The sequence below is a fragment of the Schistocerca serialis genome, chromosome 5 (genome assembly GCF_023864345.2).
Source record: "Schistocerca serialis cubense isolate TAMUIC-IGC-003099 chromosome 5, iqSchSeri2.2, whole genome shotgun sequence".
Taxonomy (NCBI): domain Eukaryota; kingdom Metazoa; phylum Arthropoda; class Insecta; order Orthoptera; family Acrididae; genus Schistocerca; species Schistocerca serialis.
In genome coordinates, this window is record NC_064642.1 from 374,114,473 (window position 1) to 374,141,172 (window position 26,700).

At 40.8% G+C, this 26,700-nt stretch overlaps 1 protein-coding gene across 1 annotated transcript in view; it reads left to right on the top strand.

The window, feature by feature from the left end:
- Positions 1-26,700, top strand: part of LOC126481947 (major facilitator superfamily domain-containing protein 6) — a 350,452-nt gene that overhangs the window by 295,147 nt on the left and 28,605 nt on the right. The window contains exons 11-12 of the mRNA XM_050105905.1: positions 3,894-4,068; positions 25,268-25,386. Coding sequence (XP_049961862.1) covers positions 3,894-4,068; positions 25,268-25,386 — 294 coding nt within the window. The remainder of the gene's footprint in view (positions 1-3,893; positions 4,069-25,267; positions 25,387-26,700) is intronic.

Consider the following 26,700-nt stretch of genomic DNA (forward strand, 5'->3'; position numbering starts at 1 on the left):
AAGGATGTAGAGGCCTATCTCACTAGGGGTAAGATAGATACCGCCTACAGGAAAATTAAAGAGACCTTTGGAGATAAGAGAACGACTTGTATGAATATCAAGAGCTCAGATGGAAACCCAGTTCTAAGCAAAGAAGGGAAAGCAGAAAGTTGGAAGGAGTATATAGAGGGTCTATACAAGGGTGATGTACTTGAGGACAATATTATGGAAATGGAAGAGGATGTAGATGAAGATGAAATGGGAGATACGATACTGCGTGAAGAGTTTGACAGAGCACTGAAAGACCTGAGTCGAAACAAGGCCCCGGGAGTAGACAATATTCCATTGGAACTACTGACGGCCTTGGGAGAGCCAGTCCTGACAAAACTCTACCATCTGGTGAGCAAGGTGTATGGAACAGGTGAAATACCCTCAGACTTCAAGAAGAATATAATAATTCCAATCCCAAAGAAAGCAGGTGTTGACAGATGTGAAAATTACCGAACTATCAGCTTAATAAGTCACAGCTGCAAAATACTAACACGAATTCTTTACAGACGAATGGAAAAACTAGTAGAAGCCAACCTTGGGGAAGATCAGTTTGGATTCCGTAGAAACACTGGAACACGTGAGGCAATACTGACCTTACGACTTATCTTAGAAGAAAGATTAAGGAAAGGCAAACCTACGTTTCTAGCATTTGTAGACTTAGAGAAAGCTTTTGACAATGTTGACTGGAATACTCTCTTTCAAATTCTAAAGGTGGCAGGGGTAAAATACAGGGAGCGAAAGGCTATTTACAATTTGTACAGAAACCAGATGGCAGTTATAAGAGTCGAGGGACATGAAAGGGAAGCAGTGGTTGGGAAGGGAGTAAGACAGGGTTGTAGCCTGTCCTCGATGTTGTTCAATCTGTATATTGAGCAAGCAGTAAAGGAAACAAAAGAAAAATTCAGAGTAGGTATTAAAATTCATGGAGAAGAAATAAAAACTTTGAGGTTCGCCGATGACATTGTAATTCTGTCAGAGACAGCAAAGGACTTGGAAGAGCAGTTGAATGGAATGGACAGTGTCTTGAAAGGAGGATATAAGATGAACATCAACAAAAGCAAAACAAGGATAATGGAATGTAGTCTAATTAAGTCGGGTGATGCTGAGGGAATTAGATTAGGAAATGAGGCACTTAAAGTGGTAAAGGAGTTTTGCTATTTGGGGAGCAAAATAACTGATGATGGTAGAAGTAGAGAGGATATAAAATGTAGGCTGGCAATGGCAAGGAAAGCATTTCTGAGGAAGAGAAATTTGTTAACATCCAGTATTGATTTAAGTGTCAGGAAGTCATTTCTGAAAGTATTCGTATGGAGTGTAGCCATGTATGGAAGTGAAACATGGACGATAAATAGTTTGGACAAGAAGAGAATAGAAGCTTTCGAAATGTGGTGCTACAGAAGAATGCTGAAGATTAGATGGGTAGATCACATAACTAATGAGGAAGTATTGAATAGGATTGGGGAGAAGAGAAGTTTGTGGCACAACTTGACCAGAAGAAGGGATCGGTTGGTAGGACATGTTCTGAGGCATCAAGGGATCACCAATTTAGTATTGGAGGGCAGCGTGGAGGGTAAAAATCGTAGGGGGAGACCAAGAGATGAATACACTAAGCAGATTCAGAAGGATGTAGGTTGCAGTAGGTACCGGGAGATGAAAAAGCTTGCACAGGATAGAGTAGCATGGAGAGCTGCATCAAACCAGTCTCAGGACTGAAGACCACAACAAAACAACAAGTTAAATGTATTATTATAGCAAATAAGTGGGTAACAAAAACTGACAACAGCCTTGAGAGTGGTGTTCTGATCCCATACCTGTTCATACAACATCTAGTGATGCCATCGGTGCAGGATGACACAGTAACTGGTCAGTATCCATGGGCCCACCATCGTCTGTAGATGTGGTATTATAGCAAATAAATTACAAGTTATGTAACCTTTCTAAAACATTGTAAGTAAAACAAAATCTATAACTTACTATTTTTGACAACTACACTCCATTGTCTTTAGTAAGATATATAATAAACAACTGATTTTATTAGTTCCTGATAGATTTTTTAACAGTGCTTAATTTGCAAATTATGGTTAACAGTAATAGGCTATGATTAACAATTCAGAAACTTTCCCTTTCCAGGAATTTTACTTAACATTGCCTTGCTTTGTGCAAAGTATGAATACCTTCTGAAATTGAACCTCTGGTAGTTCTGATACTTACTTCAGTCTTTCCAGGCCCTCACTCTGCTTGACTGAAGTGAAAATACCTTAACATACTGTTTACATTACAACATGGAACATTTGTTAAGGTAATAGATTCACTGTAGGAGATCAGGATTTAAGGTCTCTTCTGCCCAGCAAACTTTATGTTTTCTATGGTTCTTCTCACTATGCCGACTGCTTCTCCCATCATACGCAGTTGCTTGTAGTCTGGGCTTGGCAGCCAAAGACAGTGGTCATATGTGTGTGAGATGCATTTGCATAAACATTTGTGTGTACACTGTCTAATTCAGAAGAAGCTTACTTGTTTAGGAGTCTTTTTGTTGTGCCTGTCTGCAGCTCAACACCCCCAATATATGGTACAATTTGGCATTATATCAAGTAATGTATACTGTTTGCTAATAGGACACCATCCATTAGATTGTAACAATATATGCTTGTAGGGAATGTTTAACTAGAAACCTCTGCCTTTGCGTCTTACTGCCTAACGATACAGGAACATACTGTCTGATCATGTGTATTTGTTTGTTCACTGTGAAGACCCCAATGACAACCTTAACTTTCAGTAAGGCAATGAACCATCTCATTACTCTCAAAGGTACTTGTATGCCTTGAGCTACTGGCAGCACTAATGGAAGTGCAATTACTGTACTGCTTCTGCACTGTAGCACAGTATGGCATTACTAAGTCAGTTTTATAAACAATCATTGCAGTAACTTTAAACTGGTTGCACACCAATCCAAACCAAATGAAGACATTTTTATGTAACTGGTTGCGGGAAATCCCCATGTATATGACAGCCAGTCAATGGAGACATCAACCAGAACAAAAGAAACCAGAGGAGCATCTAACAATATAACAACACGATGATTAAACACACTTAAATATGGATCACTGGTATCAAAATTTCCAAGGTCTGCTCGCCCTGAAAGACATACAACACCCTGTAATTCACTTAATGCTGGATGAAGGGATGGTAAAAGTTAGCAGGGAATGAAACTTCACAAATCATAAGTTAGAAATATCAGTGGATGCTGCTCAGCTGCTAGATGCCATAATCCACCAGAAACTGTATTTCTTAATGTGCCATAACACTTTTGTTTCTGAACGTTTGTTGTTTTTTGTTGCACACTAGGAATGGCTGTATGTCCAATAGCAGACCTTCTGCAGAGGCCTTACTTTAATTAAATTTAAATAATAATCAGTAGCCAACTTAATGAAAATATTTTACTGCTTTACTATTTAATTATAGCTTTGTGATTGGTACTACAGGTTTCAAGGCCACACTTCCACCATCTTGTGCTTTTATGTTAAACTATGTCTGCATGTGCTAGTTTCAACTTCAGATTATCATAGCATAACCACACATCTGAATGTGGAACATACCTACAGGAACAAACAAAAATTAACAGACACACACACAAGTGCGTGCACACACACACACACACACACACACACACACACACACACACACACACACACACACACACACACACCATTTCATTTATTTCAGTATTCAATCATGAATCTTACACACTCCATATACATCATGAGTAATTTCAGATTAGAAGGAATTGATAACTTTTAACTTGATGCAATGTTTTGTACAGATAGCAAATAATCATTTTCAATATATGTTGTAATTGATTTCAGGTGGCTGAAGAAACAGCACACTTGGCTCCTCATGGGGTGCCCAGCAATCCTATTCCTCGTGCACTGTCCAGCACGCGACTGCATGAGCTAGGTAATTCCGACCAGGCTGGCTATGGGGCAACATATCAAACATCTGGTGGCAATCTTGATGTGCCTGGGCAGCCATCTATTGGAGGTGAGACTTTTAAACTCCTAACTTTCCTACTTGGAGGGGAAAAATCAGAACAAGAACAAAAATTTATGGGAAGTAATAACAATTTTACAATTCATAGACGCCATGGCCTTTCTTGCAGAACATAAGTATTATTTAACTATTAAACAAAATCAGAGAACTACTTAGCACAGAAACTGCATTACAAATAATCAAAGCATAGAGGAAAGTGATGAAGTGAATTTACTAAACATGTAACTGGGAGGCACAAAGTAGAAAAAGTGAACGACTGTACTATCAACAAAGCAATTTACACTGTTGATCAAAGAAAAGCAGACATCAAACTCAGAGTGATGTATGAAGTAATGTGTGCACACTTGAAAGCCATGCACATTAGCAGTGTGTTGTCATCTGCGAGAGTGCTCCATGAAAGAACAGTACTGCGAACTTTTGATAGAGCCCACCATGAGTGAGTGCCTATTTAAACCCTTCCATGCTACACTCACACTCAGTTATCATACTATTACTGCTCGCATACATTTGCCTTATCTTATTGTGTTTAGTGTGTATTATGGTGATTGCTGTACATGCAACAGTGTAATAAAGTTGTACTAACATTTTTGATAGTTTTTGTATCCAATTACAACAATGTAGTTCAAGGATAGAGGTTTCCTAATACCAAATATTTGTATAGAATTTGGGAAAAGTTTATGGAACTGTAAAACTATATTGCACTGAACAGCCAAAGAAACATGTACACCTGCCTAATATCATGTAGGGCCTCTGCGGACATGCAGAAGTGCAACAGCATGACATAGCATGGATTTGACTAATGTCTGATGTAGTGCTGGAGGAAATTGACACCATGAATCCTGCAGGGCTGCCCCTAAATCTGTAAGAGTATGAGGTGGTGGATATCTCTTCTGAACAGCACGTTGCAAAGTATCCTGGATATGCTCAATAATGTTCATGTCCTGAGAGTTTAGTGGTGAGAGGAAGTGTTTAAACTCAGAAGAGTGTTCCTGGAGTCACTCTGTAACAATTCTGGACTTGTGGGGTGTCGCAGTGTCCCACTGGAATAGATGTAAACAGGCAGAACACAGCACTGCAGTCAGCAGTGTCTATAAAAGACAATCGTATGGCTCAGTTGTTAGGTTGATGCTGCTGATACAGTGGCAGGTTATCAAGATCTAAGCGAGACTGAACGTGGTGTTATAGTCAGCACTTGAGCGATGGGATGCAGCATGTCTGAGGTAGCGATGAAGTGGGGATTTTCCCATATGACCTTTCCACGAGTGTACCGTGAATATTAGGAATCCATTAAAACACCAAATCTCCGACATCGCTGTGGCCGGAAAAAGATCCTGTAAGATCAGGACTAATGACCACTGAAGAGAATTGTTCAGCATGACAAAAGTGCAACCCTTCAGCAAACTGCTGCAGGTTTCAATGCTGCATCATCAACAAGGGTCAATGGCCGAATCATTCAATGAAACGTCATAGATGTGGGCATTTGGAGCTGAACGCCCACTCATGTACCCTTGATGACTGCATGACACCAAACTTTATGCCTCGCCTAGGCCTGTCAACACTGAAATTGGTCTGTTGATGACTGGAAAAATGTTGCCTGGTTGGGTGAGCCTTGTTTCAAATTGTATCGAGAGGATGAATGTGTACAGGTATGTGGACAACCTCATCAAATGGCTCTGAGCACTATGGGACTCAACTTCTGAGGTCATTAGTCCCTAGAACATAGAACTAGTTAAACCTAACTAACCTAAGGACATCACACACATCTATGCCCGAGTCAGGATTCGAACCTGCGACCGTAGCAGTCTCGCGGTTCCAGACTGCAGCACCTAGAACCACATGGTCACTTCGGCCGGCAACCTCATCAATACATGGCTCCTGCATGTCAGTTGGGGACTGTTCAACTGGTGGACGCACTTAATGGCACAGTTGGAGTGATATGGGACCCCTGACACATCTGGATATAACCCTGACAGATGACACATACGTAAGCATCCTGTCTGATCACCTGCACCCATTCATGTCAACTGTGCATTCGGACAGATTTAGGCAATCATCTGCTCGATGCAATTTGAAACAAGACTCACCCAACCAGGCAACATGTTTCCAGTCATCAACAGACCAATTTCAGTGTTGACAGACCTAGGCGAGGCATAAAGCTTTGTGTCATGCAGTCGTTAATGGTACATGAGTGGGCCTTCAGCTCCAAATGCCCATATCCAAGGGTGTACCCAGGATCTGAACTGGGTGGGGGTGGGGGGTGGGGGGGGTAGGTCATACTAGTCTCAGGAAACAAAGACTCGAGACAACATACAGCACTTTTTATTAAATAAAACAGTAAACCGGTGAAAAACTGCTTTTAATAAACATTTTAAATACAAGAATGCACTTAATCTGAGAAAACATGCAGCATTTCTTATTAAATAAAACAGTAAACTAGTGAAAAACTGCGAATATTTTCCGGGGGGGGGGGGGGGGGGGGCGAGCAGCTCTGCCCCCCCACCTCCCCACCCTGCCACTCGCTGGGTACGCCCATGCCCATATCTATGATGTTTCATTGAATGGTTCGGCCATTGACCCTTGTTTATGATGCAGCATTGTAACCAAGAGCAATTTGCTGAAGGGTTGCACTTTTGTCATCCTTAACAATTCTCTTCAGTGGTTATTAGTCCCGTTTCTGCAGGATTTTTTTCTGGCCACAGCGATGTCAGAGATTTGGTGTTTTGACGGATTCCTAATATTCATGGTACACTCGTGAAAAGGACATATGGGAAAATCCTACCTTGGAGATGCTGTGTCCCATTGCTCGTGCACTGACTATAACACCACATTCAGTCTCACTTAGGTCTTGATAACCTGCCACTGTATCAGCAGCATCAACCTAACAACTGCACCATACACCTGTCTTTTATAGACACTACTGACTGCAGTGCTGTGTTCTGCCTGTTTACATCTCTCTATATTTGAATATGCATACCTATACTAGTTCCTTTGGTGCTTCAGTGTATGTACAGTATTATATAGGAGTGAAACATAGGGTATTGGAAAACTGATATGAAATAAACAAGATGTATTTGAAACATGGCGCTATAGAAGGGATTTGAAAAATTAAGTGGGTAGGTAAAGCATCCAATAAACAAGTAGTAGAAAGAAGCCTATTAGAAACCTTTATTACAATTAGGGCAAGATGTGGTACTACACAACTGTCTTACATTTGATGACTACAATGAGAAATTATCATGTAGTCTCAATGGGGGCAAGTCTTACACAATGCATGTGCATACCTACCATCTAGTAGGCCATCCCACATGGTAATAGGTACATTATTGTCTCAACATTGCTGAACTAGTTCTTAAGTCTTGTGATTGTTGCTCATTTCTGTCAGCTTTTTTATTAAAATAGCACTGATTACTTTTCCTGTCTTCTGTAACAACAAAATATTCCACAGTAATTCAAATTTTACAAATAAAAAATTACTCACTCTTTAAAAAAGATTTAATTAAAAGTAAAAAATTGTAGTACTGCCAATATGGCTAATTGATATTTTGGTTTTTTACATTTATTAGTAAAAAATAGAAACACCTCTTAAAACAGAGATATAATGAATACCAAAAAATACTGGTTATTCAGAACTAAAATACTGGTATGAGTTTTAACTGGTCAGTTTCTCCCGTCCCTAGCATGAGGACTGGATGATTTACTCTGCAGGTATTGTTTTTACATTTTACCATATTCCTGTGGCTACAGATGTATTCAAATGTAGCTAAAATCTGTATTCCATTTCCTTGTTTTATTTTTCTTATCGTATCCCTGAACTCACTGTTTCATTGTCTTACTTCCCTAAATCAAACATTCCTGTTAGAAACATGCCCATAAAGCAATTAAATTTCTCCATTTTTTCTTCTCCATGACCACTTATTCATAAAGGTGTTAACATGGTGGCACTTAATCCAAATATTAGTTAATCTGAACTCTTGTAGTCCACATAGGAGTGCAAGGTTTCTTGGCAAATTTCGTTGATAAAATCTTTGGCTAAGAGTTTAGTGAAAATGTCACCTAGCAGCAAGATTTTAATATATTTCCTTCTTGTTGTGTTCACCTGAAACGGCAAGTAAGAAACCTGTGAAACCACTGCTGAAAGATTATGCTGTAGCTTTGTTGATTACCCAATAACATTTCATCAGTTCAGACTGGTTTCACTACTGGAATTTGGGTAACAGAAGTTTCTGGCTACAGCATTGTACAAAAGTGCTTTTTATTAAATTCAAACATACACTCCTGGAAATGGAAAAAAGAACACATTGACACCGGTGTGTCAGACCCACCATACTTGCTCTGGACACTGCGAGAGGGCTGTACAAGCAATGATCACACGCACGGCACAGCGGACACACCAGGAACCGCGGTGTTGGCCGTCGAATGGCGCTAGCTGCGCAGCATTTGTGCACCGCCGCCGTCAGTGTCAGCCAGTTTGCCGTGGCATACGGAGCTCCATCGCAGTCTTTAACACTGGTAGCATGCCGCGACAGCGTGGACGTGAACCGTATGTGCAGTTGACGGACGTTGAGCGAGGGCGTATAGTGGGCATGCGGGAGGCCGGGTGGACATACCGCCGAATTGCTCAACACGTGGGGCGTGAGGTCTCCACAGTACATCGATGTTGTCGCCAGTGGTCGGCGGAAGGTGCACGTGCCCGTTGACCTGGGACCGGACCGCAGCGACGCACGGATGCACGCCAAGACCGTAGGATCCTATGCAGTGCCGTAGGGGACCGCACCGCCACTTCCCAGCAAATTAGGGACACTGTTGCTCCTGGGGTATCGGCGAGGACCATTCGCAACCGTCTCCATGAAGCTGGGCTACGGTCCCGCACACCGTTAGGCCATCTTCCGCTCACACCCCAACATCGTGCAGCCCGCCTCCAGTGGTGTCGCGACAGGCGTGAATGGAGGGAGGAATGGAGACGTGTCGTCTTCAGCGATGAGAGTCGCTTCTGCCTTGGTGCCAATGATGGTCGTATGCGTGTTTGGCGCCGTGCAGGTGAGCGCCACAATCAGGACTGCATACGACTGAGGCACACAGGGCCAACACCGGGCATCATGGTGTGGGGAGCGATCTCCTACACTGGCCGTACACCACTGGTGATCGTCGAGGGGACACTGAATAGTGCACGGTACATCCAAACCGTCATCGAACCCATCGTTCTACCATTCCTAGACCGGCAAGGGAACTTGCTGTTCCAACAGGACAATGCACGTCCGCATGTATCCCGTGCCACCCAACGTGGTCTAGAAGTTGTAAGTCAACTACCCTGGCCAGCAAGATCTCCGGATCTGTCCCCCATTGAGCATGTTTGGGACTGGATGAAGCGTCGTCTCACGCGGTCTGCACGTCCAGCACGAACGCTGGTCCAACTGAGGCGCCAGGTGGAAATGGCATGGCAAGCCGTTCCACAGGCCTACATCCAGCATCTCTACGATCGTCTCCATGGGAGAATAGCAGCCTGCATTGCTGCGAAAGGTGGATATATACTGTACTAGTGCCGACATTGTGCATGCTCTGTTGCCTGTGTCTATGTGCCTGTGGTTCTGTCAGTGTGATCATGTGATGTATCTGACCCCAGGAATGTGTCAATAAAGTTTCCCCTTCCTGGGCCAATGAATTCACGGTGTTCTTATTTCAATTTCCAGGAGTGTATTTGCTGCATCTTAGGGACTTAGTGTGAAACTCTTCAATGATGTTCCATCCAGTAGACACAAACATTAAACCAGGTGGCCTCGTTTTTGTTTTCTGAGAGGTGAAGGCTGCTTTCTGCCAAGGTTTTAACCTCTCTACCTTTCCTGTCCAATTGCAATCATAACTACATGTAGCAAACACTTATTGTGATGTGATTCTTGAGCTTCTCTGGGCATATTTGATAATCAAAATATCCACGGGTGTACTGTCGGTCTACAGTGTCCAATGGGCCCAATATTTCGGCGATCATACATGTCGCCATCATCAGGTGAACTGACGGACTGAGCTCCTGTGAACGTACCGGCACGGAGATCCGTACGCAATGGCTGCTCAGAGGGAACTGGGTTCGGTCACGGCGGCAGGTGATTTAAATAACCTCCGCCCGCGGCGCGCTCCCACCGCTGTCCATGCCCTGCGCCACGGTCGCACGGTGGAACAGATTGCGACAGCATCTGAAATGACGTCGGTATGATGGCTCTGTCCGCCGTGGTCATCACAACTATACATTTGCTTGATTTACTCTTGATTAACCCAATCAAAAAAATGGTTCAAATGGCTCTGAGCACTATGGGACTTAACATCTATGGTCATCAGTCCCCTAGAACTTAGAACTACTTAAACCTAACTAACCTAAGGACAGCACACAACACCCAGTCATCACGAGGTAGAGAAAATCTCTGACCTCGCTGGGAATCGAACCCGAGAACCCGGGTGTGGGAAGCGAGAACGCTGCCGCACCACCACGAGCTGCGGACGACTAACCCAATCGCTGGTTCCCAAGCCTTGCTAAGATTATAGCCACAGTCACAGTTTATGAGGTCGTCATTGGTGCGAATTTCAATGGCCTCTCTAACAACGCTGTCCTAGTATCTCAACGTCTGTACCAGAATCCTCATGCGTTCATACTCCATAGTGTGATTTTCCGACAAATGTTCAGCAACGGCCGACTTGCTCGGATACATCAGTCGAGTGTGCCTCTGGTGTTCATGGCATTGATCCTCGATGATACGCATCATCTGACCAATATAAGACTTGCCACATTGACACGGAATCTGGATCTGGTACACACCGGCCTTCCTCAAACAGAGGTCATCTTTGGCACTCCCCACCAGTGCACGAGTTTTATTCGAGGACAAAACACAGTTCCGACACGGTGTTTCTTCAAAATGCGGGCAATTTTCCTGGAGAGTGCGCCTGTATATGGAATAAACGCAGTGCCTACCTCCTCCCTCGTGATTTCATCCATCTCCACAGGTTGTGCTGTAGTGGTTGGGCGGAGAGCACGTTGAATCTGCCACTCTGAGTACCCATTTTTTCGAAATACAGTTCTCAGATGTTCCAATCCCTGGGGTAGATTCTCTGCATCAGAGATAGTGCGTGCCCTATGTACTAGAGTTTTAAGTACCCCATTCTTCTGGGAAGGGTGGTGGCAGCTGTCTGCGTGCAAATACAGATCAGTGTGCGTTGTCTTCCAATACACCCCATGACCAAGGGTGCCGTCAGCCCTTCTCTTGACCAAGATGTCAAGGAAAGGTAATTTACCTTCTGTTTCAGTCTCCATACACCCCAGCATCAAATTCAATATGACACAACAGTACATGATCTTCTGTGAGGTATGTGTCTGTGCAGTTCTCTCATTTCTATACGCAAAAAAAGCATCCAACACACACAAGTTGAAGACTTCTTATTCAGGGTGACTATAATTAAAGTTCCAATTTCAAAACACTGTAAAAAAGGAAGTGCTCCTCAAAATGACATCAAATTTGAGCAGAATATTATTGAAGATGGGTAAAATGTTATGGAAACAAAAAATATTTAACGAAAATGTTCCCAGTAGATGGTGCTGTAAGCATCAAATCGTAAATGTTCAGTTACACAGTTAACAAATCACCAGTTACAGTGAATGAAGTCAGTGGTAAGTAAGCTCTTCTATGTCATCTCTCATCCAATACGTATTATGTAACTGAGAAGTAACATTTTTCACATACAAAATGACAGATGAATCACAATATGACAGTTATGGTATATAAGCTGCAGATTAAACCAATTGTTCCATGCAGTGTGCATAACTGCATAAGTATGGCATTCAGCAGTTGTGGCACTGTTAGTTATGTAAGCCTATCTACCATGTCAAGTTCATACCATGGCAAGATCGTATCAAGGTAGCTGGGTAAAATTGGTTTTTATCTGTCCTGAGGCCAAAAACTGCATAAAAAGCAACACTGAAATTGGTTTTTAAGTCTCATGAGACTGGTGCAAGGCATGTTCAGTATGTCGTCCATCATCTCTCACTAGAAAAAATCAAGAGACAGCATGTTCTGGAACTGGTTGGAGAGTCTCAGGAGTCACTTTCAGAATCTGTTGTACAATGTGTGCCTCCAGTTCAGCTATGTTTGTAATCAGAGCACTGAACACAGAATCTTTCAGCTAACCCCACAGCCAGAAGTCACGTGTATTAAAATTAGGTGATCTGGATTAGATTATATTAGATTTACTTTCATTCCAATTGATCCATAGTGAGACAGTCCTCCAGGATGTAGAACATGTCAGAAAAACAATAATACTTGACAAATAATTATGACTAAAACAAATAAGCTAATGTACCTTCCTGGACAGTCAGGCTGTAGGGAAATGATGACTGACAATTCTTACATTTTCGAAATACCTCTGCAGCAGCCAATTCTCTGGCCGTGGGATGTGCAGAGGAGCATCATCTTGCATAAAAATGATCTTACCCACACATCCATGCTGTTGAAGGGTTTGGAATAACTTTGGTGCACAAAATACTCTCATAGCATTTACCAGTGGCAATACAAACTACAGGACTCACAGGACCCATCTCCTCAAAAAAATATGGCCCTACGATAGATGATGCTATCAACCCAGGACATACAGTAACTTTTGCAGAATGGAGTGGTACCATTTGATGTATGAGCAAATTTTCCATTGACCACATTCTGCAATTAGCTGTATTGACATGTCCTTGGAGATGGCAATGGGCGTTGTCTGTCCACAGAATGTTCTATGGTCTTTCATTGTTCACTTATATGAGAGCAAGAAAATCTGGAGCAATGGCCATTCATTGTCCAGTTCCATGTGAGCAAAAAATTCTAGAGCAAACATTTGTCTTACTGGTAGATCAGCATGAAGTAACTCCCAAAAATTGAGAATTTTGTATGTATAGCAATGCAGGATATTTAATGGCCATTTATACACTGTACTCACAGGAATGTCCAAAGTTCGGGTAATTCCCTATGCACTGCATGTTTGCACACCACTGCTCAACCCCTCCTGCAAAGCTGTGGTCATATCTTCTACTGATGTCAGATCTGTTGCTTTCCTCACTCTGCTACATTGCGCTTCAGATGAACATCTCTTTTTTTGAATTTTATAGTACTTTTCTCCAGATCATAGGCAAACATCAGACCGACACCCTTTGTCATAGCCTTGAGTGTCCAGAGCTACTGGCACACACTGCCATTTCTTGTAAAAGTGCTTAACCAGTGGGATGCTGTCTTGCATTGAGACAGCCATGATGAGCACTTCACACGCAAACTGAGGAGCAGCTGTGTACCCTGCATCTTTTACTTTACATATTGTGCCACTTACAGTGTTACCTAGTGGTAACATTTTCATTAACTTTTTATTTTTTTGTTTCCATAAGTTTCCCATTTCTTTGATAATATTCTGTTCAAATTTGACTCATTCTGAGCAGTGTTTCTTTTTGCCAAGCATTTTTCAACTGGAACTTTAATTGTAATCATCCTGTATGTTTTGTAATGTAAAGACAGTTCCACCTTAAACTCACCTGGAAAATTAACATTATACACTGGCTGAAATGGAAAATTTCAAGCACAAGCACCTTGACCAAACATTATCAAACTGATACTCTAGTATTTCCATTTTTGCGTGATACTTTGATTGAAATTTCTCCCGTAAGTGAGCATATTTCCAGTGCAGTAAGAAATGCATGCCTACTGATGAGGAGTGGAGTGAGTACATGCTGGCTATATGGAGTGTCTAGTGCTACTGGAACTTTTCCAATGCCTATTACAACACAACATGTCTGGAAGACTTGTGCATGTGGTTTATTTCCATTTTTCATACTTTGAGAAATACTGAATCATTGACATGAGGGACATAGGATCATTGTACTGGCAGATCAGAGGTAGCTGGCAGTTGCACAAAGAATGTATAATAAGTGGAAATAAGAAGGACTCAGGACAACAGTGTGGCAAAAAAAGTGGGTAGAGGTCCTTCCAGAATATAACACCACTTGCAGATTGTAGGATATTTTTACTGTCTCTGACAAATAGATGGATTACAACTGCTGAAATTTGGACAAAGGTTACATGCAGAGTATCACCAAAAACTGTTAGCAACAGGATAGAGATGAGATCTCAAGTTGTTACTCATTGTTTACTGCTCACACCACACCACGGACTACGGAGGTTCACATGGTATTGTGCATGGGTCAGCTGGTACATTGAGTGGCATTCTGTAGTGATGAGTCTCTGTTTCATTTGTGACCATCATATCAACATTAGTGTGTCTGTAAATAACATGGTGGAAGGTCATAAGAAGAAGCAATTCTTGAAACTCACACCTTCGTAACTCCTGCTGTCATGGTGTGGGAAGCTATTGGATATGACATGAGGACTGATTTGGAATTGTTTAATGAAGACTGAATGTTCACCAGTGTATGGCCAAAATGACAAACCTTGTTTTTATATTCTTCTTCCCAATAGCACCAAATGGCATATCGAAGTAGGATAATTTGCGATCCAACATTTCAGTTCAGACCACAATGCAGGAATCTATGGATCCTCAACTGACCTCCCTGGTCCCCTGACGTATGATTTATATAATATGCCTGGGATCTGATGGAAAGTCATATACTTTCATGCCATTCTCCACCCAGCAGATGTCTGCAAAATCATTAGATGCAAGGGAAACTAATATGGCCTGAAGGGGGCGAAAAATCATACACTCCAGCTGGAAAAGAAAAATATAAGCACCATACAAAAAAATACGATACTAAAGAATTTGCCCCAGAATACAGCTCACAACATATAAATCAGCAAAAGAAAAATTACATAAAAGTACTTCATCAAAATATTCAATACTTTGGTAACAAAAAATTAGAAGCAGAAGTACTCCTGAGTGAAGTAAGACCAGACATATTATGCATAAGTGAACATGGACTAACTGAAAGTAAAATATATAATGTGACAATAAAGGACTACAAACTAGCTAATTACTTCTGCAGATCTAAATATAAGGGTGGTGGCGTTTGTATATATATTAAAACAGGTACTCTATCAAAGAATGTAAACAGTGAAGCTGCTACATTTCCCATAGCTAGAGAAAAAGACTTTGAAGTTACTGGTATAGTGGCAGAGGATTTTAGAGTGTTTTGTGTGTACAGGTCACCATGTGGCAATATTAGCATCTTTCTAAAAAAAATTGCTAGCTTATTGAGAATGAATATGAAGAGAAATCTTATTATATGTGGAGACTTCAACATTGACATAGGAAAAGACACAAAAATAAGACAGGATTCTGAAGAATTGTTAATACAGCATAACATGAAAGTGACAATAACTGCACCAACAAGAGTGACTTCACAAAGTGAGACAATTATTGACAACATAATTACTAATATGTGTAACTATGAGTCACATGTAGTTCAGACAGAAATATCTGATCATCATAGACAACTAATCAGCTTTTGCAGAAGTAATGACACAGTATCAGAACCAAAACAAACAACCAAAGAAATTAGGATCATCAGTGAACAAAATATCAACATCTTTAGAACAATGTTAGGTAAGGAAACCTGGAATGAAACCCTACAGGCCCAGAGTGTAAATGAAAAATATGATGCATTTATTTCAACAATTAAGTACCATTTTAATGTAGCATTTCCCAAAGTAAAGAGACAAGAAAGGCAGCAAGATCAAACACAGTGGATTACCAGAGAAATACTAGAACAGCGAAGGAAGCTTCAGGACGTGAGACGGATGGACGAAGCTGAAAAATATAAAATGTTAAAAAAGAAGTATAGAAAAACAATAAAAGAAGCGAAAGCAAGAGCAATTGACACTACTATAGCGAACTTAAAAAACAAGGCAAAGGCAGCTTGGAATGCAATCAATTCTGAAAGAAAGGAAAAAGATGGGTCAAACAAAGAAGGAGGTATTAGGTCAATTAAAATAGACAACACAGTGGTCACAGATGGTATGGAAATAGCAAACATACTGAATAATAACTATATCAGTGTAGTAGAAAACCTAAAATTAGAAAGAAATAGTCAAAAACAGAAGGGTATTAAGGTACCAAAAAGATCATGCAGTACTATGTTCTCAAGACCAGTCATGGAAGATGAATTGCGGAAAACTATACAGAAACTGAAGTCCAAGAAATCAGCTGGTGATAATGAAATATCAAATCATGTAATAAAGCTGGTATGTGAGGAGATAATAACACCACTACTGAACATAGCAAACTGTTCTTTCAGAGATGCAGTTTTTCCAGAAAAACTGAAGATAATGAAGGTAGTGCCAGTGTACAAGAAAGGGTGTAAGGATGATCCCAACAACTACAGACCAGTTTCACTGATATCAGGTTCCTCAAAAATCCTAGAAATGCTTATGTATACCAGATTAGTTAACTATTTGGACAAACATAACATTCTCATGCCCTCACAACATGGTTTCAGAAAGGGTAAATCTACAGAATCAGCAATTGTCAGTCTAACAGAATAGATTTTACAGTCCTTAGATGAGAAAAAGGTTGTCTCTGCAATGTTTCTGGATCTTTCAAAGACATTTGACACCATTGACCATGAAATGCTGATACAAAAATTAAGCAACTATGGCATTCGTGGGCAACCAGGTGAATGGATAAAATCATACTTGTGCAACTGCAAGCAGTATGTATCATTAGGAAACTCGTACCAATCAGAAACCAAATTCATCAAATATGGAGTGCCACAGGGTTCAGTAATGGGGCCATTGTTATTTAATGTATTTGTTAATGACATAGGTGTTCAGGAGGAAGAAAAGAAAATATTGTATGCTGATGACATGACAATACTAAATAGTGACCAAAATATGGAACAGCTTGAGAGAAGAGCATACATATCTGCAAATGTCACAGCTCAATGGCTGTTGGAAAATGAACTGGTTATAAATCCAAAAAAGACTATGTATGCAGTGTTTAAAAACAAGGAAAAGGCTGTAGGCATGGATTTAGAGGTTGATGGAACGAGGCTGGAAGAAGCAGAATCTGCTAGATTCTTAGGTATTCTTGTGGATAATGAACTGAAATGGAAAAAAACATATTAATAATATCTGTAAGAAACTGAGCTCTGTCATATTCTTAATGATGCAGCTATCACAGTATTCAGACAAGAACTTTCTGTGTACAGTGTATCATGGACTTTTCAAACCACACTTACAGTATGGAGTGACTGTGTGGGGAAACTCAAACAAACAAGAGACAAGAAGAGTGTTCACACTACAAAAAAAAAGCAATTAGGACCATTTTAAGAAGAAAGACCTCTGAAACATGCAGAAACTGTTTCAAGAATTTAGGTATCTTAACTTTTTCATCGTTGTGTATATACATAACAATAATGTACATCACAAAAGGTAGTGAGGACTGGATTACAAATGCTAGTGTACACACCCACAATACAAGAAATAAGAATGAAGTACGGAGCATACCCCACCGACTGGCAATGCTAGAAAAAGGACCCCAGTACTCTGGTATCAGACTACTAAGAAGTCTGCCCAAAAACCTGCAAGGTAGTGTACTTCACAATGACTTTCCAAAGAAACTTAAAGTCTATCTCATTGAAAAAGAGTTTTACAGTGTTGCAGAATACTTATGCCATTAAATTTGTATATATTGTTACTCATTATCAGTGATGTAAAAATGTAAGCTAAAGGTGTAGAAAAATAAGTGATAAAGAATGTTAATACTTTGACATCTCCTATATTACACGTACATTTACTGTACACAATGTAATCTTACAGGATCAAATAAAATTCAATTCAGTTCAATTCATGAACTGACACGGCATCTATTTCAGACATGAAACAGGACATTAGATGAGAAAGACAAGGAAAGAGCTAGAAAACTAAAACAGAGTGAAGCAAAGAGTAGTTACAGTGAAGAAATGCTGAGATGGAAGAGATTAATGTAAATTAAGGCCAGGTGGATGGCGAGAGCCAAGAAAATGTTGTAGTGCTAGCTCCAACCTGTAGAGTTCTAAGAAACTGGTGTCTGGGGGAAAAATCCAGATGGTGCATGTGGTGAAACAGACACTGAGGTCACGAATGTGATGTTGTAGAGCATGCTCAGCAACAGGATATTGCGAGTTGCCAGTATATACCCTCTGCCTATGCCTGTTCATTCTTATTGATAATTTGGTGGTGGTCGAAAAGTGTTTACATAACAGCTGGTATATGACATGTGTTGTTTCACTGGTGGCTCTCCCTTTGATAGTATATATTTTGCCAACTACAGGGCTGTTATAGGTGGTGGTATGAGGGTGCACAGGGTAAGTCTTGCAGAGGGGCTAGTCACAGGGGTAGGGGCTGTACGGTAGAGAGATGGGTGCAGAAAGAGCATAGGGTCTGACAAAAATATTGCAGAGATTAGGAGGGTGATGGAAAGCTATTCTAGGTGTAGTGGGCAAAATTTCGGACAGATTGCATCTCATTTCAGGGCAGGATTTTAGGAAGTCATGGCCCTGTCAAAGTAGCTGTTAAACACATTCCAGACCAAGATAATACTGAGTCACTAATGGTGTGCTCCAAAGCTGTTTTTTGGAGGGATCAGCAATACCAGGATTGGATGTGATGGCCCGGGAAAATCTGTTTTTTAACTATGCTGGTAAGGTTATTACACGCAATGAAGGCTGAGGTGAGAATGGTGGTGTATTGTTGTAAAAAGTCTGCATCCAAACAAATACACTTGCCTCAGATGCCAAGGCTGTGTGGGAGGGAATGTTTGATATGGAAAGGATGCCACTATCAAAATGTAAGTACTGTTGTTTGTTAGTTGGTTTAATGTGGACGGAAGTGTGTAGCTGGTCTTTGGTGAGGACGAGATCAACATCAACAAAATTGCCATGGGATTTGGAACTGGAGTATGTTAATTGGGAGAAGGTATTCAGAGATTCAAGGAATTTTAGCAGGTCAGCCTGACCATGAGTTTGTATTGCAAAGATGTCATCATTGTACCTAAACCAAACCAGGGGCTGAAGACATATGGCTCTCAGGAAAGCCCCAGCCAAGTGACCCATCATCTGTCCCTGAAAGGTGAAGTAGTTTTTGGTAAGTATAAAGTTGATTAACATCAATAGGAAGGATATCACAGGTTTGGAATCAGGTGGGTGCTGACTGAGGAAATGCTCAGCAGCAGACAGACCATGTACTTGGGGGATGTTGATATAGAGAGAGGTGACATCAATAGTGACAAGAAAGGTGAGTGGTGGGAGTGGGGTGGGCATGGATTTCAACTGATCTAGAAGGTGAGTCTTTGCACTATGGGTTGCAAATGTTGATCAACTAAGGCAGATATACATTCAGTGGTTGCTAAAAGCAAGCATCTATAGGACGGCCAGGATGATAGGGTTTGTGGATCTTAGGAAGAAGACCTAGTGAGGGGCCTGAGGTTTTAAGGAGGGACTGCAGGTCAGTTTGAATGACAGGGATGGGATCTTGATGGCAGATTCTCTATGTACGGGTGTCAGACAGCTGGCATAGTCCTTCATTAACATACTCCATTTGGTCAAGTACTGCAGTGGTAGATCCTTTGTCTGCTGGAAGGATAATGATGGAGTCATCAGCTTTTAGGGAACGTAGGGCCTGGAGTTCTGCACAAGACGGGTAAGGGTCATGTTTTAGAGACCTGAGGAAGGATTGTGAAGCAATGCTGGATGTGAAGAATTCTTGGAAGGCTTGGAAGGGATAATTTGGGTAGTGGTGGTGGATCAAGTTGGGATTGTGGTGTCAACTGTTCGAGGCAGGGTTCAATGTCATGTTGTATATGACTCATGTCATACACCAGCTGTTATGTAAACACTGTTTGGACTTCTACATTGGCATGTCTACCAGCAAATTATCAATTAGTATGAATGGGCATAGGCAGAGGGTGTATACTGGCAACTCACAAGATCCTGTTGCAGAGCATGCTCTACAAGATGACATTCGTCACCTCGGTGCCTGTTTCACCACACACGCCATTGGGATTCTTTCATCAGACACCAGTTTCTCAGAACTCCACAGGTGGGAACTAGCACTACAACATGCCCTTGGTTCTTGCCACTCACCTGGCTTTAATTTAAGTTAATTTCTTCCATCTCAGCATTTCTTCACTGTAACTATTCTTTGCTTCACTCCATTTTAGTTCTCTATGTCTTCATATTCCGGAGGTAAAATAGTTCCCCATTCGGATCTCTGTGTGGGGACTACTCAAGAGCACATCATTATCAGGAGAAAGAAAACAGGCATTCTATGGATCAGAGCGTGGAATGTCAGATCCCTTAATTGGGCAGGTAGGTTAGAAAATTTAAAAAGGGAAATGGATAGGTTAAAGTTAGATATAGTGAGAATTAGTGAAGTTTGGTGGCAGGAGGAACAAGACTTTTGGTCAGGTGAATACAGGGTTATAAATACAAAATCAAATAGGGGTAATGCAGGAGTAGGTTTAATAATGAATAAAAAATTAGGAGTGCTGGTAAGCTACTACAAACAGCTTAGTGAATGCATTATTGTGGCCAAGATAGACACAAAGCCCATACCTACTACAGTAGTACAAGTTAATATGCCAACTAGCTCTGCAGATGATGAAGAAATTGATGAAATGTATGATGAGATAAAATAAATTATTCAGGTAGTGAAGGGAGACGAAAATTTAATAGTTGTGGGTGACTGGAATTCAACAGTAGGAAAAGGAAGAGAAGGAAACGTAGTAGGAGAATATGGATTAGGGCTAAGAAATGAAAGAGGAAGCCACCTGGTAGAATTTTGCACAGAGCATAACTTAATCATAGCTGACACTTGGTTCAAGAATCATAAAATAAGGTTGTATACATGGAAGAATCCTGGAGATACTAGAAGTTATCAGATAGATTACATAATGGTAAGACAGAGATTTAGGAATCAGGTTTTAAATTGTAAGACATTTCCAGGGGCAGATGTGGACTCTGACCACAATCTATTGGTTATGAACTGTAGATTAAAACTGAAGAAACTGCAAAAAGGTGGGAATTTAAGTAGATGTGACCTGGGTAAACTGATTAAACCAGAGGTTGTACACAGTTTCAGGGAGAGCATAAGGGAGCAATTGACAGGAATGGGGGAAAGAAATACAGTAGAAGAAGAATGGTTAGCTCTGAGGGATGAAGTAGTGAAGGCAGCAGAGGATCAAGTAGGTAAAAAGACACGGGCTAGTAGAAATCCTTGGGTAACCAAAGAAATATTGAATTTAATTGATGAAAGGAGAAAGTATAAAAATGCAGTAATTGAAGGAGGCAAAAAAGAATACAAACGTCTCAAAAATGAGATCGACAGGAAGTGCAAAATGGCTAAGAAGGGATGGCTAGAGAACAAATGTAAGGATGTAGAGGCTTATCTCACTAGGGGTAAAATAGATACTGCCTACAGGAAAATTAAAGAGACCTTTGGAGAAAAGAGAGCTACTTGTATGAATATCAAGAGCCAGATGGAAACCCAGTTCTAAGCAAAGAAGGGAAAGCAGAAAGGTGGAAGGAGTATATAGAGGGTTTATACAAGGGCGATGTACTTGAGGACAATATTATGGAAATGGAAGAGGATGTAGATGAATATGAAATGGGTGATACGACACTGCGTGAAGAGTTTGACAGAGCACTGAAAGACCTGAGTCGAAACAAGGCCCTGGGAGTAGACAACATTCCATTAGAACTACTGACAGCCATGGGAGAGCCAGTCCTGACAAAACTCTACCGTCTGGTGAGCAAGATGTATGAGACAGGCGAAATACCCTCAGACTTCAAGAAGAATGTAATAATTCCAATCCCAAAGAAAGAAAGTGTTGACAGATGTGAAACTTACCGAACTATCAGTTTGACTTATCTTAGAAGAAAGATTAAGGAAAGGCAAACCTACGTTTCTAGCATTTGTAGACTTAGAGAAAGCTTTTGACAATGTTGACTGGAATACTCTCTTTCAAATTGTAAAGGTGGCAGGGGTAAAATACGGGGAGCGAAAGGCTATTTACAATTTGCGCAGTAACCAGATGGCAGTTATAAGAGTCGAGGGGCATGAAAGGGAAGCAGTGGTTGGGAAGGGAGTGAGACAGGGTTGTAGCCTCTCCCCAATGTTATTCAATCTGTATATTGAGCAAGCAGTAAAGGAAACAAAAGAAAAATTTGGAGTAGGTATTAAAATCCATGGAGAAGAAATAAAAACTTTGAGGTTCGCCGATAACATTGTAATTCTGTCAGAGACAGCAAATGACTTGGAAGAGCTGTGTCTTGAAAGGAGGATATAAGATGAACATCATCAAAAGCAAAACGAGGATAGTGGAATGTAGTCGAATTAAGTCGGGTGATGCTGAGGGAATTAGATTAGGAAATGAGACACAGTAGTAAAGGAGGTTTCTATTTGGGGAGCAAAATAACTGATGATGGTTGAAGTAGAGAGGATAAAAATGTAGACTGGCAATGGCAAGGAAAGCGTTCCTGAAGAAGAGAAATTTGTTAACATCGAGTTCTGATTTAAGTGTCAGGAAGTCGTTTCTGAAAGTATTTGTGTGGAGTGTAGCAATGTATGGAAGTGAAACGTGGATGATAAATAGTTTGGACAAGAAGAGAATAGAAGCTTTCGAAATGTGGTGCTACAGAAGAATGCCGAAGATTGGATGAGTAGATCACATAACTAATGAGGACGTATTGAATAGAATTGGGTCACAACTTGACAAGAACAAGGGACCGGTTGGTAGGACATGTTCTGAGGCATCAAGGGATAACAAATTTAGCATTGGAGGGCAGCATGGAGGGTAAAAATCGTAGAGGGAGACCAAGAGATGAATACACTAAGCAGATTCAGAAGGATGTAGGTTGCAGTAAGTACTGAGAGATGAAGAAGCTTGCACAGGATAGAGTAGCATGGAGAGCTGCATCAAACTAGGTCTCAGGACTGAATACCGCAACAACAACAACAACAACAACAACAACATGTCTTCACCACCCCACTCCCCCTCCCACCTCTGTTATGTACAGTGCATTTAGCTTTCCACCCTTATTATCTCAAGCATGATGTTTTAGCAGTAATTTCTGTCTCCATATTACCCTGTTTCCCACCTTTTTAAGCTCTCAGGCTTTGAAATCTTGTCCAATGCAGTCCCCAACAATCAGCCTTTCCTTCTCGCCCCATACAGTAAGTCTCCCTTGACACGCGGTTCTGTGTGACTTGCCCGAAATTTACCCCCTTTTCCAGTCCTCTCCAGTCCTTTTCCTTCACTCCACTTCCTTCTGCCTGAAGAAGAAATCACTGGCTCTGAAAGCTTTCCAATTACAACTGTCTTTTATGTGTGTGTCCCCCTGTAGTCGGCAACACCTATATAAGACAACAAGGTTTCCCGTAGGCTGCTTCCTACTGTTTGTTTGTTGGATGCTTATGCTTTACCTATTCACTTAATTTTTCAGTTCCCTTCTGTAGCACCATGTTTCAAATGCATCTTGTTTACTTCATATCAGTTTTCCAATACCCTATGCATCTTTTGTACTTCATATCAGTTTTCCAATACCCTATGTTTCACTCCTACATAATACTGTACATGCACTGAAGCACCAAAAGAACTGGTATAGGCATACAGAGAGATGCAAACAGGCAGAATATGGCACTGTGGTCAGCAGTGAATATAAAAGGCAAGTGTCTGGTGCAGTTGTTAGGTCAATACTGCTGCTACAGTGGCAGGTTATCAAGATTTAAGTGAGTCTGAACGTGGTGTTATAGACAGTGCATGAGTGATGGGACACAGCAGTTGGATTTTCCAGTACAACCTTTCCATGAGTGTACCATGAATATCAGAAATCCATTAAATCATCAAATCTCTGACATTGCTGCAGTGGGAAGCATTCAACAAAACATCATCAATATGGGCTTTCGGAGCAGAAGGCTCACTTGTGTTCCCTTCATTACTGCATGATACAAAGCTTTATTCCTCACCTGTGCCTGTCAGCACTGACATTTGACAGTTGATGACAGGAAAAATGTTGCCTCGTTAGATAAGTCTCATTTCCAATTGTATCAAGTGGATGGATGTGTATAGGTATGGAGACAACGTCCTGAATCCATGGACCCTGCATGTCAGCAGGGGACTGTTCAAGCTGATGGAGGCTCTGTAATGGTGTGGGGCATGTGCAGTTGGAGTGACATGGGACCCTGATATATCTACTGTAGATACGACTCTGACAGGTGACACATCCGTAAGTATCCTGTCTGATCACCTGTATCGATTCATGTCCATTGTGCATTCTGACAGACTTGGGCAATTCCAGTAGCACAAAGCAACACTCCACACTTCCAGAATTGCTACAGAGTGGCTCAAGGAACATTCTTCTGAGTTTAAACACTTCCGCTGGCCACCAGACTCCCCAGACGCGAACATTACTGAGCATATCTGGGATTCTTTGCAACATGGTGTTCAGAAGAGATCTCCACCACCTCGTACTCCTACTGATTTATTCACAGCCCTGCTGAATTCATGCTATCAGTTCCCTCCAGCACTACTTCAGATATTAGTTGACTCCATGCCAAGTCATGTTACAGCACTTTTGTGTACTAGTGGGGGCCCTACACAATATTAGGCAGGTGTACCAGTTTCTTTGGCTCTTCAGTGTGTGTGTGTGTGTGTGTGTGTGTGTGTGTGTGTGTGTGTGTGTGTGTGTGTGTGTAAGTAGATTATATATTCAGTATGAGGAATGAAATAAATGTGCAAACCTAAGGAAGTTCCTTACAACCACCTGGTTCTACAACTGCATTACATTTTCTTCGTATTTATTGTAAAGTCTAAGAGCATATATGACTTTAATCTTACAAAAACATAGCCCACAAAATACCACACACAAGGTAATATACAATTTTTTTCTTACTTTGCTCCAAATTTACTATAGCATTAACACAAGCTGAATTCCTGGTTTTGGCCTCCAGAAGGTAATAACACATTTCACATTTTGAATATGAAGAATTTTGGTAAGGTATATTGAAATACTTACTGGTGTTTAACCATTGATAGGAAAGGTATTACAAGTTGTGAGAGTTGTAAATGTTTACATATTTCAGTAACCATGTTTAACGTTTTAGTAAGTAGTTCTATCTTGTTATAGTGGATCAGTAATAGTAATCCAAAAATCAATATACTGTCATGTGTAAGATGTTTTCTGACTCTGTTTCAGGTGGATCAACAAACCCATTTTTGCAGAATGGTGGGGGTGGATACAGCTATAGAAGTCATATTTTAAATGACGGGCAGAACTCTGTTGATGAAGAAGAAATCATTCGTAGAAATTTTCAGGTATGTTTCATTATCAACTTCGGTCTCAGTCACAGCTGATAGTGTGATTTTGTAGTTGGCATCTTCTTCCATAAAATCTCAGTTTCTTGGTACATTGTATTTTCCAAATCTTTGTAATAGTTTACTCTTAGTACATTGATAGATGGCTATTCTTGACGTGAGTCTCAGAATTGTAGAAGAATTCCCAAAAAATGTTATCATCTAATGTTACCCAGACAACTGATTTCATTGTGACAATGAGGTAACATCCAGATTGCTTACAAGATCAACAAAATACTTACTACTATCAGTCATCATGAAACATTTCCAGCCACATTGTCCTGCCAAAAACCTCACATGATACAAAACAAGTGACAAAAATTTCATAACAAAATTGGTTATAAATGTCACCAACATAGACAAGTGTTACTACAAAATGCTACAAAAATCTTCTTAGATAACATAATGGTCAAAATTCTTTAAAGATTGTCTTTTCCCACTGTATGTTATCATGTCATCCTTTGGTGAAACTGGAAAGAGAGCCACTGAGACTTCTTTAGTTATTGCGTCAGTGACACTGCCATTTAAACTGTTATAGGATCCAACATATTAATTATACTGACTATATTTCCCCCAAGTATGCACTATAATATTTAGTGCTCAACCATCTTTCACCTCATCTTCTTGTCATTAAGCCATTTCTTCTACCCTTATGTCCCATTTGTGATTCATACGCCAACAGAGAAAAATTGCAACACCAAGAAGGAGTTGTGAGACATAATCAGAAGTTGATATAAATGTTGCTATAAGTGAAAGATTATGTCTATTCAGATTTTGCACCAGTCCCATAAGAGTGGTGCTAGTAGTGCCGCTGTGAGAATGCGGATCAGGTTTGCTTTAAATACACACACTAACAGTAGTGAGTGTTCATTACCTTTGAGATGGGTGGTGATGAATCAATGGTTGTCAAGAAAGCCTTTAAGATGACTAAGATGCCATTATCAACACCTCACTTAGTATGAATGAGGCTGTGTAATAGGGCTTATGACAAGCTGTATGTCCCTTTGGTGATATTGCAGAAAGACTTGGCACGAATATAACCACTGCACATGACTGCTGGCAGTGGTGGTCATGAGAACATACAGTCACAAGAAGAATGGACTCTGGATGGCCATGTGGCACTACTGAGAAGGAAGATCATTGTGTTCAATGTGTGGCTTTGCCACATCATACTGTATCTGCAGCAACAATTTGAGAAGCAGTTAGCACAACTGTGACACAACAAACAGTTACAAATTGGTTACTTCTAGGACAGTTTGGAACCAGATGCTGTGC